We start from the raw sequence: 16,347 nt of genomic DNA, 5'->3' as shown, positions 1-16,347 counted from the left end.
TATATTTATCCAAATGTCTTCCCCAAAGTCTCGTACCAAAATGAAATGTGGGGTGGGGGCGGGGGAATGAATTTATATATAAAAAGAAAATTAGACTATGGAGGAAGTGGGATGTTCAGAAACACCATTTGAGTAAAATGTTTGATAATCTTTAGCTCATTTAATTCAACTCTTGCAAATTTAGAGTAGTCCACCTACCAGTTTGTGGATATCTCTCAAGTCATCTAATTCGTGTAACGACTAAGTATTCATTTCAGATTTAATCATCATGACAGCTTATTTTTTGTGTTTTATTGATGAATTAATGTTTTATTAAGAAATAATTTAAGAGAGATAAATGAAAGACCGTTTATTTTTAAGAGATATTTTAATCATTTATTTTGATTGATACAAAATTTGGAGAGATAAATGTTGGTTTCAACCTAACATATTAAGCTAAAAGAGTTTGTTGGATGGTTACGTTTTTCAATATTTGAAAATTCGAGTTTCTCAATGCAAATTGAAATGAAAAGTTATGAAACGAAACAAAAAAAATGGATAATGCATATCTTGGACCAAATAATTTAAAAGAAAAAAATGTCCTAAAGCTTAATATTTTAATCAAGTTTGGTCATCATATTACTAAAGCTTGCTAGTACTAGTAGTATGAAAATATGTAAATTGATTATTTATGAATCTCATATAATTTTATTGAAATTTAAGATATTGTCTAAATTATAAAATATGTGATATTTGATAAGGCACGAGGATTTATATCCATGGTTGAGTTGCAGTATGATATCGTAAAAATGAGTTAGCCTAGACAAGAGTTTAAATTGATGGGTGTCTATCTTATGGGAGGTTCAGTTGGAACTTTATTCAAGAAAAAAGTTATTGAAAATGCAACCAAAGTCCCACATTAGTTAGATAAGAAGACGATCATAAATACATGAGTGCAACTATAGGCTTTTGAAATAATATTTTTAATCAAATGTAGAGTATAGAATATTTTGAATTTTCACATTCACGTGTGACTAAAATAGCCACTATAGAGCCTTAGAAGCTTTTATAGTAGTACGTGGTTTTCTAATACATCAATGGTGAATTGGAAAAGGAAATATATATGATACATCCATGGTCCATAAAACAAGGTAAACAAACACGCTTAATTCTCTCTATGGGCTTAAGTTATTTCCTAAAAATTTATAAGGAAAATTTAAACGTTTTAGTAAACCGTGTTTAGAAGTAAATTATCGATATACGTGTTTACTAAAAGCTGTTAAAGTTGATTGTGTGATTATCCGTCTATATGTTAATATTTGATACAAATATATAATGATTATAAGTTATGTCAATCACATATTGAAAACAGGGAAAGAGATTTTATAGTTTGATAATGCTACTATAAGAACACTTTACAAATGTTAGTATGCATTAGCGTATCCAGAAAATATATGTAGGGGGCACAATTAACAAAAACAAAAATTGTAGTGGATGAGTTTTGAATCCAAGACTTTGGGATTTCAAATGAGACACAGTTACTATATCAAAAAACAGAAAATAGTAAAAAAACACATTTTTAAAGATATATTATAATTTGACACTTTAAAACTAATATTAAAATAAAAAAATCGAAAATGTGAGGGACACGTGTCTCTGATCCCTGATAGACTCACCTATGCTAATATGTGCCTAACAAAAACGAAAGAGAAATTTCTCAATATAAATAGGCAAAGATTATGGTAAGTATTGATATTTGAGTCATTAGTTTTGACACATAAGACTGAAACAACTTAAGAAGAAACTATAGCAACCTATGGAAATTGGATATTTGACTATTTAAACTATCAAAGAGTATTACCGACTTTATATAAGGATTCGAGATGACGTCGTTTTTTAAACACAAGTTAGAAAAAGGAATAAACTCAATAAAATATTTTAATTTAATTAATTCGATTATTTAAAAAGAAAAGAAAGTTAATCCCACGTTAGAAGTGTATAAAATACAAACAAATAAAATGAATCGGAATGCACGGAAAAAAGGGAAAATCGATGAAATCTAACCGAAAATCGCAATATGGTTGCGGGGGGAGGGAGGGTTTCTAAGGATTTCTATGGGCAAAATTGTACTTTCACAGGTAAATAAGGTCCAATTTTAGAAACAAAGAAAAAGAGGCCAAGTTTCGTATTTGTTTAAGGACGACAATGGGTAATTTAAATTAGGAAAGAAGAAAAAAATAAAAATGATCACAACTATTATTTTCGTCTTATAAAACTACTGCCATTCTTTAAAAATTGGTTCTAATAATTTTTTCTTCTACCTATCTCAAAAGATATTTTTTTTAATAAAAAACAAAAACAAATTAAGAATTTGTGTTAAGTTGTGATTTTGAAAATACTCTTGTATTTACAATTTTTGAAAAACAATATCTAAAAAATGATCGTTTTCTAAGAACAAATATACCAAACACATTTTAATTATCTTTTTATATTTTTATTTTTTAAAACATAAAAATGAAAATAGAACCAAATTCGTCTAAGTTTTAAATTTTTTTAAAACTCTTATATATATATATATATTAAAAATTAAAATTATTTATTTTAAATGTTATATTTAATTATAAAATTAAAATCCAGCTATTTATAAAAATAATATTGAAATTATTTATAAAATATAACGAAATTTATAAAACTTCTCCATTAATTTTTTTAAATAATTACATTTTGTACGCTATTCATAAAAAAAAATCCCATTAAAATATCCATTTATCAAAAACTTATTTGTAAAGAGAACGAAAGAAAATTGAAAATATATATAAGGTTTGGAAATACTCGAATTTAATATATATATATTATTAGACCTTTCCACGGATTTTTTTTAAAAATAATGTAAAATTTGAAACATATTTCAAAAATAGGGTAGATGCAAAACTATTTTCAAAAATAGGTGTTTTGAGGTGAAGTCGTGGACGGGGTACACGACTTCCATGCAGTGGACCCCACATACTCTATTTTTTCCTTATTTTTATATTTATACTACACTGGGCCCCACATTTTTTAATTTTCTCATTATTTATATACGTGGGTCCCACACACTTCACTTTTCTCATTATTTATATATACATACTCACATATAAATATAATATATATATTATACATTCAAATTCTAAAAATATCTTTCTTTATTAAATTAATTTATTTTTTTTATTTTTTTCTTTATATATATTTAAATATCACAATCTTCAATCTTCAATTTTTCTTATTAAATTCATTTTTCTAATTTAATTTAATTCTTTCTTAATCAAAATTATACATATATTTTTTTCCAATTTTCAATTTTTTTTAAAAAAATCTCATATATTAACAAAAACATGTTATTAAAAATATATTAAACAAATTAAAAGAATAATAACAATAATTTATATATATATATATATATATATATATATATATATATATATATTTATTTATTTAATATCTCAATCTTCAAATTTTCTTATTAATTCATCTTTTCTAATTTAATTTAATTATTTCTTAACCAAAATTATATATATATTTTTCTAATTTTCTGTTTAAAAAAACACATATATTAACCAAATATGTTATTAAAAAATACATTAAACAAATAAAAATAATAATAGTAATTGAAAGAAGTTGAAACGTACTCTAAAAATAATAATAACAATAAATTTGCAATTCAAAATTATCCATTAAGTTTTTAAATTTAATTTGTAATCGAACCAATTCTTGTTTTTTTCCTTTTACCATAAACATGAATTTCTTTTTATTCAATTATCAATGTGTGTGGCTTCAAGTGTTATTATTATTATTTTTTTTTAGTAATTTTAACTTATCTCAATTATTATTATTACTCTTTTAATTTTTTAATATATTTTTAATAACATGTTTTGTTAATATATGAGATTTTTTTAAAAAAATTGAAAATTGGAAAAAAAATATATGTATAATTTTGATTAAGAAAGAATTAAATTAAATTAGAAAAATGAATTTAATAAGAAAAATTGAAGATTGAAGATTGTGATATTTAAATATATATAAAGAAAAAAATAAAAAAAATAAATTAATTTAATAAAGAAAGATATTTTTAGAATTTGAATGTATAATATATATATATTATATTATATGTGAGTATGTATATATAAATAATGAGAAAAAGTGAAGTGTGTGGGACCCACGTATATAAATAATGAGAAAATTAAAAAATGTGGGGCCCAGTGTAGTATAAATATAAAAATAAGGAAAAAATAGAGTATGTGGGGTCCACTGCATGGAAGTCGTGTACCCCGTCCACGACTTCACCTCAAAACACCTATTTTTGAAAATAGTTTTGCATCTACCCTATTTTTGAAATATGTTTCAAATTTTACATTATTTTTAAAAAAAATCCCCTTTCCACACCCAGAAATGGGTGTTTATATTTTTCAAAACAAATATAACTAGGGGAATTATCAAAAATAGAATAATTTGGAAGGATGTAAAGAGTTTTGAGATGAATTTTAAAAAAGATGACTTTTAGGACAAATTAGTTGGAAAAAGTCTATATTACCCTCAAGTTAAAAAATATCCTAAAATCAATTTATGAATCCTCTCTTCTCCTTCTCCCTCCGTTTTTTCACTTTCTAAAAATGTTTCATTTTTCTCTCATCCCTCCCTCTAGTGTTCCATTTTCCCTCATTTTCACGAAATTTCCTTTTTCTTCCTTTTCCATTCTTTAATTCGTTTTCTTGAAATTTCTTTATGAAGCTCTTCCCATGGTCTCCCACCGGCCTTTGAAAACCATTTTCTCCATTTTCTCACTTCCAAAAAGAATATTTCATTTTTCTCTCATCTCTCTCCATTTTCATACATTGTGGGATAAATTGGCCTTCCTAATTCTAAGAGCATGAAAATGTTGCTCTCACCTGCATTGTTGTACATTATATAAAAGTTCTGCACACTTTACAATTTTCCAAGATAATGAAATAAAAATTGCATACCAAAAAACAAAAATGGTATTCATTCCATTATATAAAACTATTTATGTACATAGTTTGGAACATATACAATTCCTTCAAAAGTTGGAACTAAAAGTCAATACATGGGATTGTTGGTCCATAATTGAAATGCCAATTGTTTTCTAAAATATGACATGTTTTCTTGACATAATGTAGCTACATCTAAACCAGAAGCTTCATATTCGAAATACTTAATTGTAAATACACCACAATCACTATTGTTGCGTTGAAGTGGAATGGAGTCGACAATGACAAGTGGCCAAGGTTCCTTGTGTGTTGATGATCCGCCTCTCCTAACAAAGAATCCAGTAGCATCGAGCAAATTTGGCACCATCTCTTGAATTGGCTCTAATATGCTTCTCATATCTTCGGCACTCGTCAGCGACGGAAGCGAATCCCATACCTTAACTTGACAACGTACCAAGTCCAAGCATAATAGAATCCAATGATTGCCATGGATATTGAATGGAGAGTAAATGTAATCAACATTCACCCAAGGATCTTGACAGTCTTGTTTTGATCTGACAACATAGTCAACCTGCTTACTAAATGTGATAAACTACTTACTATAGACTGAAAATGATGAGCAGGGTCAATCTTGTACATGGGACCGTTAGTTGATGTCGAAGCCATACTGAAACCTGCATAAAAAAAAACTAATTAAATATAATTGCATAAGAGACTTACTAAACATGGATGCACTAGCATCTTGGGACTTCTACTCAAAATTTTGGAAGGTGAGAGATAGGTGCTGATAGGTGCGATGCATGCTGGAAAACTTCAAGGCAAAGTTGCTAAGTCTAATAAAATTGCTAACCCTAAAGCCTTAACACCTAGTAGAGTAGCTAAACATGCATTCTAAACGGTTTAGGAAGGTTAACACTCTCATCTTGGGACTTCTACTCAAAATTTTGGAAGGTGAGAGATAGGTGCTGATAGGTGCGAGATGCTGTGGAAAACTTCAAGGCAAAGTTGTTAAGTCTAAATAAAATTGCTAACCCTAAAGCCTTAACACCTAGTAGAGTAGCTAAACATGCATTCTAAACGGTTTTAGGAAGGTTAACACTCTCATCTTGGGACTTCTACTCAAAATTTTGGAAGGTGAGCGAGATAGGTGCTGATAAGTGCGAGATGCTGGAAAACTTCAAGGCAAAGTTGCTAAGTCTAATAAAATTGCTAACCCTAAAGCCTTAACACCTAGTAGAGTAGCCTTAAACATGCATTCTAAACGGTTTAGGAAGGTTAACACTCTCATATTGGGACTTCTACTCAAAATTTTGGAAGGTGACGAGATAGGGTGATGATAGGTGCGAGATGCTGGAAAACTTCAAGGCAAAGTTGCTAAGTCTAATAAAATTGCTAACCCTAAAGCCTTAACACCTAGTAGAGTAGCTAAACATGCATTCTAAACGGTTTAGGAAGGTTAACACTCTCATCTTGGGACTTCTACTCAAAATTTTGGAAGGTGAGAGATAGGTGCTGATAGGTGCGAGATGCTGGAAAACTTCAAGGCAAAGTTGCTAAGTCTAATAAAATTGCTAACCCTAAAGCCTTAACACCTAGTAGACTACCTAGACTAGCTAAACATGCATTCTAAAGATTGTATTCTATTGGAACTACATCACTAAAAACATTAACAAAGTAGAGAACAACAATGCAGCTTATGATAATGTCTTTCAACAAATTGCAAAGGAAATGGTCTTTCAACAATGCAGCTTATGATATTCTATTGTACTGGTAGCTTTGCAGAGTTTATATGGGATACCAAATATATGTTCGAATTCAAGTTCTAAACTCCAAGGTATGGTTTTTCTATTATTACAGTACATTGCAAAGGAAATGATGGATACGACACTGCCAACGTAGAGGAGTGGATAAGAAATGGAGAGGTCCGGTGAAAACAAACCTGAAATCGAAATGGATGGAAGTGGAGAAGCTAGCGTCCGCCGGAGTTGAAGTCGAAAGTAAAACAGAGACACGTGCAATGTCAGTAGTACGACTCTCCTTGCATTTTGAAGATTAGTGAATATCCCTTCAAGGTCATTAACACAATTCTTTTCTTTTTCCTTCAAAACCTAATGAGAAGTAGATTGATATTTACTCTTCAAACCCTTTGGCATTGATCCGTCTCTTTTCTTCCACCAAAATTATCTTAGCAGCAACTGAAAAAAAAAGAAATCACAATGAAGCACCAACCCTATATATAAAGTCCGTTCAGATTGCAAAACAGAATCTACCCAAAAGGAAAAAAATCATATGGGCTTTCGAAACAAATACATTTCTAATGCTACCATTGAATATTCATCCACTCCCTCTTACTCAGTTCAAAAAATAGGAGACTGAATTGGAAACAAGTAAAATTGTAACCATTATAACGATCATAAAATGATCACAAAATTTCACCTAAGCTAATCCATCCTTACCTAGGTCTCTATTTAAAATTTCGGCAAAATCTTAAACATGTTTTTCTATCATGTACTAATTCACCGTGATATCTGTGTGCCATCATCAAAGATTCGACTCAGTAAGCGATCTTTTGATTCAACCCTAATTCACGTATTAAAAAGGAAGAAAAACAGAAATAAACAAAGAATAGTTACCCACCAAATTGCTGAATATTTGAGTCGAAAATCAGAGGAAAGTTTGGAGGAAGAAGATTAGGGGGTTTAGTTTTTTCCTTAGAGAAGTAACAAGTGTAGCTTTGGCTCTTTGTTCAGATCTTTTAGTTCACACCGGAGGAGCGACGAACGACATCCGAGAAGCGATGATATGCACCGAAGTAGAAGGAGAAGAAAGCGAATGTGTGTGTGTGTGTTTTTTTTTTTTTTTTTTGCGTTTTGTTTCTGCGTTGAGGAGAAGGAATGGAAGGTAAAATGAATTAAGGGTAATTTAGACAATTCACACATAATTTGTCCTAGAAATCAACTTTTTAAAAATCAATCTCATAAATCTTTTATTCCTCCATTTTTGGCTTATTTTTGGTAATTTCCCATATAACTATTAAACGCTTCGCCAACGCGGCTCTGATCGGAAAATTCCCAATTTGCTTCGATCTCTTACCTTCTTGTTGGACCCCAGGATTCTGAAATTGGTTTTACCGATTCGTCTACTTCCCATTCCATTCATCACTCCTCGGATTAGGTTTTCATGGCGTCCAGTTCGTTTCGTGGCGGTAGTTCCTTCTACAATGGCGACGCCGCCCATTTTCGCTCCAGGTATTTCTCCTTTTTCTTTCTTGTTAATTTCACAGGTACTATATAATTTTTCCAAGGATTACGAGTGTGGATCATTTCTTTTGTGGAATTTTTCAAATTTTTGCTATATTTACCGGCGTTAAGAATGATGGTTACTCAATTCATGTCACTCAAGTGCAATCGTCTTCCATTGTTTTGGGTATTCAGGGAGGGGCTTAGCACAAGACCGGCGGCTTCTTCCGATGAAATTCAACTGCAGATCGATCCGATGCAAGGGGACTTGGACGACGAGATCGTTGGTCTCCACAGCCAAGTTAAAAGGCTTAGAAACGTGAGTGAAAAGTTTTTTTCGTTAATCTATGTTACAGCTTTGTACTTGGGTTTATTGAATTGCAAACAAGAACACGCAGCTACCCGATGCTGGTATCTTCATCGGATAACTAGAAATAAAATTTTCTTTCGGTGCTCCTATAATATTGGAATTTAGCTACTGTTCAAGGTTGATTTACCTTTATTGGTACTTTGGAATTTGCATTCCTTTTGGTTCCTTTCTTATTTGAGTTTATGAGCTGTAAATGTGGTATAGTTGTATGTGTATGCTTATCTTTGGATTTCATTGTAAAGGCGGTATCAGCCATAGTTGACAGGCATGGTTTTCTTTCTGTGAAGTTTCGTGATTCCCCTCCATTATTTTTTAGATAAGATACCTTACTTCTTGTTATTTAAGAAAAATGAGATATGTGCGACATTGACATTAAACCAGTACAAGCAGAATCCAATTTTATAAGTCTTCGTTTTTACATTTCTCGTCTATTGGCTCATCACCGTTCAAAGTGCATCATAAGCAATGAAAGAAATGCGTACTAATCATGTAACTAGCCTGTTATAAGTTATAATCGTTGGAAGGATACTATTGGGTCTGGATTTCCAAGATACTTATCTATCTGAGAGGATTCATTGACCACTTTTAGCCAGGAACGTGGGATGATGTAAACCTCAAACAGAATTTATTATTAGTACTCTTCAATTAGAAGTTTTAATTGACCTGGAGGCTAATTACCTGGAGAGAAATCATAGAATATACAAAGCAAACAAGAAGGAATCCAATCCAACAGATTAACACACCTAGCTCATAATTACCAAAAGAAAATATTATGGGTAATACTGACAAGGATGGATTAAGCCTAACAAAAGGTTTTTGAGAGTTTGATAATTGACGTGCACCTCCTCAGGTCAATGTAGGGCTTGATAATTGAGACACCAAACAAACTATTTAGTGGATACTGGTTATTTCAAATGGTTTCTGAGAGAATATTCAATACTTTTCCCTTTGTCAATGGAGGATATACTGCAAGGTTTTATCACCAACTGATCTCTAATTCTAGTGCACCTACCATTGTACATAGGAGCTCAACAAGCCATATGGAGAACAAATGATCCTAAGAATAGGTTTTTCTTTTATGGTTCCTTGTGCTGAACGGCCTTGGCACAGCAAATGGAACTCTTTTCTTGAATATCATTAAAAAAAAGTTCGGATGACCAGAATTCCATCAATTAGTAATCCAAGATTCTAGGCTTTTATTAAATGAAAGAGAGATCCACCAGGTAAAAAATACTATAGATGGAAGATATAAATGGGGAATGGAATGCTTTCTTTATTGTCTTGCAGCTCCTTCTGCTTCATATTAGCAATGTAAGCTCCTCTCTTCTCTTATTGAGGTAAAAAGAACAGACTATGTATTGTTTTCTGTGGTCCAAAAGTTGAATGTCTGGTTGTTGGCTACTTGAATAACAAAAACACGTTAATCTGCAAAAGTAACTTTGTCTGACAACTGGTTGGCTTTTCATTATTATCATTGTTATTATTTTCTCTTCAATGTACAAAACTCGCAGGATCTCCATTTGGCATGTTGGAAAAACCCCACCCTTCTCGCTGTGACCTATGATTTCTTGTGGTTCTTCAAAGTTTTATCATAATTGTGCTCTTATTGAAATAAAGTACAGATTATATATGCCAGTTTGTTTACTTATTCCAGATTAATATTTTGATCTTTACTTTATGGTATCTGGTGTAATTGTCATGTGCAGATTGCTCAAGACATTGGGACAGAAGCAAAGTCTCAGCAAGATTTTCTAGATCAGTTGGTACGTAATTGCTTTCTTAATACTGTCCATGGCTGTCATATTTCCACTGGTGTTTTGTATTTTGATTTTTAATTCTTGGTTTTTACTTATTGATGTTCGTACTTGTGAGAAAAAAATTTCAGTCGTGATTATGTGAGAAACTATAAATGACATAATTGTGGAGTAAAAGAAGTCGACAGGGAAAGCAATAGAGAACCACTAACTTTTGAATATCCATTTATTAAAATTATTTTGGAGCACGGATATTTTGTTTTTGTTTTCCTTTTTTGGTAATCCTTTCTAATTTTTAGTTATTTTCTCATTTGCATCTCTAAAGCACTAGTCTCTTTTTATTAGATCAATAAAAAGTTATGTTTCATCTTAACAAAACAACAGGTTGCTCCAGGAGATTAAAAGAACTTAACTATAAGAAATCAGTCTCATATTGATTTGCATCAGTTGAATTGAATACTTTTGTAATTGCCGATACGACTTCTCTTCTGACAGATTCAAACTTCTGTTCTTTTTTGTCTTGTTCCAGCAAATGACATTGATAAAAGCTCAAGCGGGGGTGAAGAACAATGTAAGAAGATTGAACAAAAAGATCATACAGAATGGATCAAATCATGTCGTCCAGGTCGTCGTATTTGCATTGATCTGTTTCTTTATAGTATACATGTGGTCGAAAATGTCCAGAAAATGAATGTTTTTTCTCATTTTGCTCTCTATGAATGGAATACAAGTTTTCTGGCCGGCGAAAAGGGAAAAGAAACAGGAAATGATGTCTAAAATACACTGTCACCTCTCAGGTTATAGCATCGGACAGTGATAAAATAGGCTTTTGTTTCTCTTGTAAAAACTTTTGAGTATACTTTTTATACGTCACGATGTAACTTTATAGTATTAATTTATTCATGCCTAAGGTTTTGTTTTTATGGGATAATCGTGTTCAGATCAGCTTATGCACAACTCGACTATTCATACGAGACAACTCGTTTGATCCTACAACATTTGATTATTAAAGACACTCGTAGTAAATTAGTTTATACGTAGGTGGTCTCCATGAATTGAATCCATGATTGCTCAATTAAATATTAAGACAATGTTTCTTTTTTGGTCGATGGTTGATCTATACCTATGGTTTCTAATTTCTGTTATTCTTTTGCATGTGACCAAATGTGTAAGAATCACTGCAAAGAAAATAATGTCACTAAGTATGTATATTGTTTTGTTAAAACTTTAGGTAAATCATATTAGAGAAATGATCCATTATAAAAGATGAACTCAAGTTGATTACTTCGACGTCACATTGAAAAGTAATCCATTAATAATAATATAAAAAGATGAACTCAAGTTAATTACTTTCGTTGTTATTGACCTACTTTCCATAACCATAAGTCGTGCTTGCGTACTTAAACTTGTAATATGAATATGATTGAGGAATAAAAGGTAATATGATTGAGGAATAAAATGTGTCTAATTGGATTGTAGTTGAAAATTACATGGAACCCACTGCCTTACAAAAAAATCAGGAATTTGCCACATTTATTAGCGACACGAACAACAACATTAACAATAACAGTAAAATGACAGTTCATCGTTCTAGGAAAAGTGATCAAAAGCAATCCAACTGTGTTTTCGATTAAGACCTATTGCGATTTACCCATCAATAATCCAATAGAATCTCAATCCAAATACACCCATTTTCATTACCCATCAATAATTCAATAGAATCTCAATCCAAATACACCCATTTTCATTACGATTTGAAAACGTGACCTATTAGTAATAATGTAAAACCTAAACTTTCAATTGAGATAACAGATATAGAGGAAGTAGAAATTGAGCCTCAACGGCTTTAGATTTGCTGTGTGGTTCCTGCAGCCAATTTGGGCATTGGAGACCGAAAATATCAAAATGCACTCTTCATTACTGCTGTATTTACAAGAATATGTACATCAAATTTGTCAGTTCTTGTTAAGACAATTATTAGAGACTTAAAGCACAAAATCACACACTACTAATCAGATTTAATGCACCTCAGGCATGGACTAACACATACTGCATATTAAAAAAGAAAAAATCATATTGTGGATTGATTTCATTGATGTTAGCCTGGAAATCACCTTCTTTAGCTTACTTGGAGGAATTCATCCGGGTTGTGTTACCTGTAAGTAGTAGTTCCCCCAGCTCAGGTAAAAAAAAACAGGAGAGAACAGTATTGACGATGTCGTTGTTGGCCTGTCAGCAGGATCAAAACGCTTTACAAAGATTGTTAGCTTTCATGTTAGAGGAGCTGTGCTGCTCGATAGGTCCTGTAGGAACACATAGTCTACTTCTCTTTGGCTCGGAAATTCTCACATGTGAAATAGCTGTAGCAAGTGCATCCACCAGAAAGCAATCGTCGACATCATCACCATCAGCATTGCAACTCTCGGATGAGGAAAGGTTAGAGACTTCGTTAAGGGAGGTCATATTAGCTGCACTATCAATCCTGTTTCTGTCAGACTTAATTTTGGCTGCAATGGGTGACTGTTGGGATGATTCTTGATTCTTCAATTTTAGTTTGATCGGGAGAGCCTTCAACGTGCGTTCGGTATAAAACAATATCCAGGGATGTCCTGAAATATCACCATTTTGGATCCAAATCAGATTACACTAAAAAGATTAAGATTGGCATCAATCTATTTAAGGATATTGGACTTTATAACAACATAGCAAATGGTTTATGCTTGTTTCAGAATATCAAAATATCGATAGCATATAAAACTGATTATGTATTACTTAACCATCAGGGCATGAAACCAATTAGTAAAACAAACTTACGTAAGACTTCTTCTGCTGTTATCCTAGCTGAAATATCTCTTGTCAGCATTCTCCCAATGAGATCGCGGGCAGGTTTAGATATGGACTCCCACATCCCTGAGTGGAAGTCAAGCTTAGAGTTCTTTATTGCTTCGAAAACTGATTCTAATGAGTCACCTTGGAAAGGAAGAGTGCCAACCAAAAGAGCATGGAGGAGCACACCGGCACTCCAAATATCCACCTTCTCAGAGTACTTTCCTGTCAACACTTCAGGGGCTACATAAGCTGGGCTTCCAGCCAAACCAGTTAAACTCTGGCCTGCAGAACGCAGTCGAATAACTTAAATAAGTAGATGTTTGGAACTCTTATTCTAAATGTAAAAGACCATCAAAATTTGCACACCGTTGATAGCAACAATGAGAAATATACAAGTGGCATCATTACAAGAAAGTAGAAGCAAGAAACATAATATATAATAGAAAACTATTATGGTGTAAAATTTATGTAATGCTGCAATCTACGATATCATTGTCCATTCAATTAAGTCTTACCTCACAGGATTGTGGTACCTAATCAGTTTATATTTTATGTTTTCTAAAAATGCTCCTAAATACACTAAACTCACTTGACAAACTTGTTTTTGGAATATATTGTTGGAAACAATAATCTGTTTAGGCCAGCGTTTGGAAACGTGATCTTAATAACAATACATCAAAGTTGTGAAAGCATAGGGGTCCAATTTGAAATGGATGTTCTGCTCATAAAGCTTAGCCCACCCTCTCAACATCTGATCTCTCTACAAGCATAGCATTTGGCCCTCAAAAAAAAATTTACTCCCAAAGTAATTTCTCTCCTTACAAGCATCCTCTCACTCTAAGCTAACGCATTGTCGCTAAACACCAAATGTGAGCTACGGTCCAATCATTCTTGTAATGCATAAGCATACCTTGAATCTGAACAATGGTTATCCAAGGAACCATAGACTAACAGGATTGGGTGACGCAAGGAGTAAAATTAACAACTTTTTTTTTTATGACTATAGTTCAACATCTATTTTTGCTAATTGGAATTTTAAGCAACTTCTTTAGTTTGATCGTAAATTTTCTTTCTTTGTTTGTTGAGCATATTTCATCTAATAACTTTGTAGTGCTGTATTTACAGTGCTTCAAATACTACTAAGTTGTAGTGACATTCCTCACTTATTTCTTTACAAGACATTTGAACGGTCACAGAAAGATACAAGCAAAGGTAACAAAAGAAACAAAAAAATGTGAACACTTCCATAGCTGGTGATCAATAAACATTGGATGTCTGCAATTGAAGACTACAAAGAAGATCAGGCAACTAATACTTGAAGAGAAACATACAAAGATGTACTCTCTATTACAGATTAAAGAATGCATACCATATGAAATCCTAGTGGCCAGGCCAAAATCTGCAAGCTTTATCTTTCCAGATGTTGTGAGAAGAATATTTTCAGGCTTTATGTCTCTATGTACAACCCCCATATCATGACAATATTTTATAACCAACATCACTTCCTTTAGTATATTGGCTGCTCGATGCTCTGAATATTGGCCTTCACTGCCCATCTGTTCGACCAAACGGCCTCCTCCACACAGTTCCATAACCAGGTGAAAACATTCGGAGTCCTCGTACACTGCCAACAATGTCACAACACCAGGGTAGCCAGATAAGTGCTGCATTATCTCCACCTCCCTATGTACAGTTTCTTCCCCTTTTTTCAAGGTCTTGCAAGCATACTCAGCTCCACTAACCTTACATTTACATAGCCAAACTGAGCCAAATTTTCCATGCCCAATAGTCTTACCTGAAACATAATCATTCTCAATGTTGTGTTTCCGCCCGATTTGAGTAGCCACGTCTATGCATCCGATCTTCCTCTTCAAACCTCTACCAGGAAGAATCAGAGACGAACTCCCACTGGGTGGAGCTGTAGCTATACCTGCAAATCTACTCTTACAAGAAAGAACCGGTTCAATACCCACATCTTCCTTGCACCTTTTATTCAACCTCGTATAGTCTTCTAGCGAGTAATGAGCCTTCAGTTTAGAAGATCGCGATTCATGAGATTCTGTCACATTGTCTTGTAAATTTAACGGTCCATCAGTCTCACTTCCTTTCCTTTTCTTCCTCATCAAATCAAATTAATCAGCCAGCAGCTCTTACCCCCGATTTCGTACAACTGAAAACTGCAAGAAATTCACCGATTCTCAACTCACGTTTAAAAAATGCAAACAGATCAATGATTGCATATCGTAACTAACATTACATACCCCAAAACAAACAAAATATCATAATCAATTAGTCGTAAGCTCAACCCAAACCCCAGTTCATATAAAGATCTACATCGTCAAATTCCATAAACTTCAAAAGAAAACAAGAAAGACCCAGATGATAAAATTGCACCTTCAAAGCCCCAGATATCTTTCACCACCACTCGCATATCAAATCGCCGGTTCTGAGGACCTTAAACAAAACAACCAGTACCACCATTAACACAAAGATCGATCCATTAAAGAAATAGACGATGAAGAACACAGAATCCGAAACCCTAGCAATCTTCGATCACATTACCCTTTGGGAGAAAATCCAGCAATCCCCCCGATTTATAAACGACAATAGAAAAAATATATGGAAACAGCCAAAATATCCCCCCAACCCCAAGAGAAAAATAGGAAAACAAAATTAAATTTAATAAAAATCTAAAGCAATTTAGGGGTTTTCTTTTGGTCTCCAAAAACTTTATTATGTCCAACCAACGTGTCCACTCCGTACTCCACTGCACATCACCACGACTCTACCGCTTTTGCCCCTTTCCGACCCGACCCCGACGACCCGAACCCGATATAACGTGTAATGCAGCAGAATCATGTTCTATGCAGCGTCGGGTTTTACATACGTACACGTTTTTAATATCAATCGGACGGTTATGATGTTTCGCGTGTATGGTACCCTTTGCTTCTGATATTGGTTTTCCCGTGAGTGATGGATTCCATTGTTTTGGTTTTATACGGTTAACAAATTTTTGGTTTATTATATACTTTTTAATAACCTCAATTTTAGTTTATTCACTGTATATCAGTGGATATTTTAGATTTGAGTGTTTAAATTATGTTGGTAAATTGCATGGACTTTTTCAATGTGTGACCCGTGCCTTAAATATTTTTCGAAAATATGTTTACATATAACATTTTTTATATAAATAT

At 32.7% G+C, this 16,347-nt stretch overlaps 2 protein-coding genes and 1 long non-coding RNA gene across 3 annotated transcripts; 1 reads left to right on the top strand and 2 right to left on the bottom strand.

The window, feature by feature from the left end:
* Positions 1–4,981: 4,981 nt before the first annotated feature.
* On the bottom strand, positions 4,982–7,865 carry LOC116402963. Its single transcript, XR_004215691.1, has 3 exons — positions 7,599–7,865; positions 6,901–7,156; positions 4,982–5,635 (listed from the first exon to the last, which is right to left on the bottom strand). It is a non-coding gene; the product is annotated as an uncharacterized LOC116402963 (long non-coding RNA).
* A 121-nt stretch (positions 7,866–7,986) lies between these two features.
* On the top strand, positions 7,987–11,252 carry LOC101207709 (bet1-like protein At1g29060). The gene is made up of 4 exons (XM_004136217.3): positions 7,987–8,209; positions 8,396–8,519; positions 10,277–10,333; positions 10,854–11,252. Exons 1-4 carry the CDS (start codon positions 8,142–8,144, stop codon positions 11,013–11,015), a joined length of 411 nt encoding a protein of 136 aa, XP_004136265.1. The 5' UTR covers positions 7,987–8,141; the 3' UTR covers positions 11,016–11,252.
* Positions 11,253–12,143: 891 nt separating this feature from the next.
* On the bottom strand, positions 12,144–15,836 carry LOC101207957 (serine/threonine-protein kinase PEPKR2). The gene is made up of 5 exons (XM_031882906.1): positions 15,716–15,836; positions 15,548–15,607; positions 14,523–15,330; positions 13,139–13,435; positions 12,144–12,933 (listed from the first exon to the last, which is right to left on the bottom strand). Exons 3-5 carry the CDS (start codon positions 15,274–15,276, stop codon positions 12,566–12,568), a joined length of 1,419 nt encoding a protein of 472 aa, XP_031738766.1. The 5' UTR covers positions 15,277–15,330; positions 15,548–15,607; positions 15,716–15,836; the 3' UTR covers positions 12,144–12,565.
* Between the last annotated feature and the right edge of the window lie 511 nt (positions 15,837–16,347).

Source organism: Cucumis sativus, chromosome 3 (genome assembly GCF_000004075.3).
Source record: "Cucumis sativus cultivar 9930 chromosome 3, Cucumber_9930_V3, whole genome shotgun sequence".
In the NCBI taxonomy this organism is placed as follows: domain Eukaryota; kingdom Viridiplantae; phylum Streptophyta; class Magnoliopsida; order Cucurbitales; family Cucurbitaceae; genus Cucumis; species Cucumis sativus.
The sequence above is the reverse complement of the archived record's forward strand: the minus strand, read 5'-3'. Positions and strand labels throughout refer to the sequence as shown.

Bases quoted from the DNA above. Each gene is read 5' to 3' on its own strand.
- LOC101207709 (XM_004136217.3), top strand. From the start codon at position 8,142: ATGGCGTCCAGTTCGTTTCGTGGCGGTAGTTCCTTCTACAATGGCGAC. The intron at 8,520-10,276 runs GTGAGTGAAAAG...TGTCATGTGCAG, and splicing joins AAGTTAAAAGGCTTAGAAAC to ATTGCTCAAGACATTGGGAC. The intron at 10,334-10,853 runs GTACGTAATTGC...GTCTTGTTCCAG, and splicing joins AAGATTTTCTAGATCAGTTG to CAAATGACATTGATAAAAGC.
- LOC101207957 (XM_031882906.1), bottom strand. From the start codon at position 15,276: ATGAGGAAGAAAAGGAAAGGAAGTGAGACTGATGGACCGTTAAATTTA. The intron at 13,436-14,522 runs GTATGCATTCTT...TGCGTTCTGCAG, and splicing joins GGCCACTAGGATTTCATATG to GCCAGAGTTTAACTGGTTTG. The intron at 12,934-13,138 runs GTAAGTTTGTTT...GTGATATTTCAG, and splicing joins AACAGCAGAAGAAGTCTTAC to GACATCCCTGGATATTGTTT.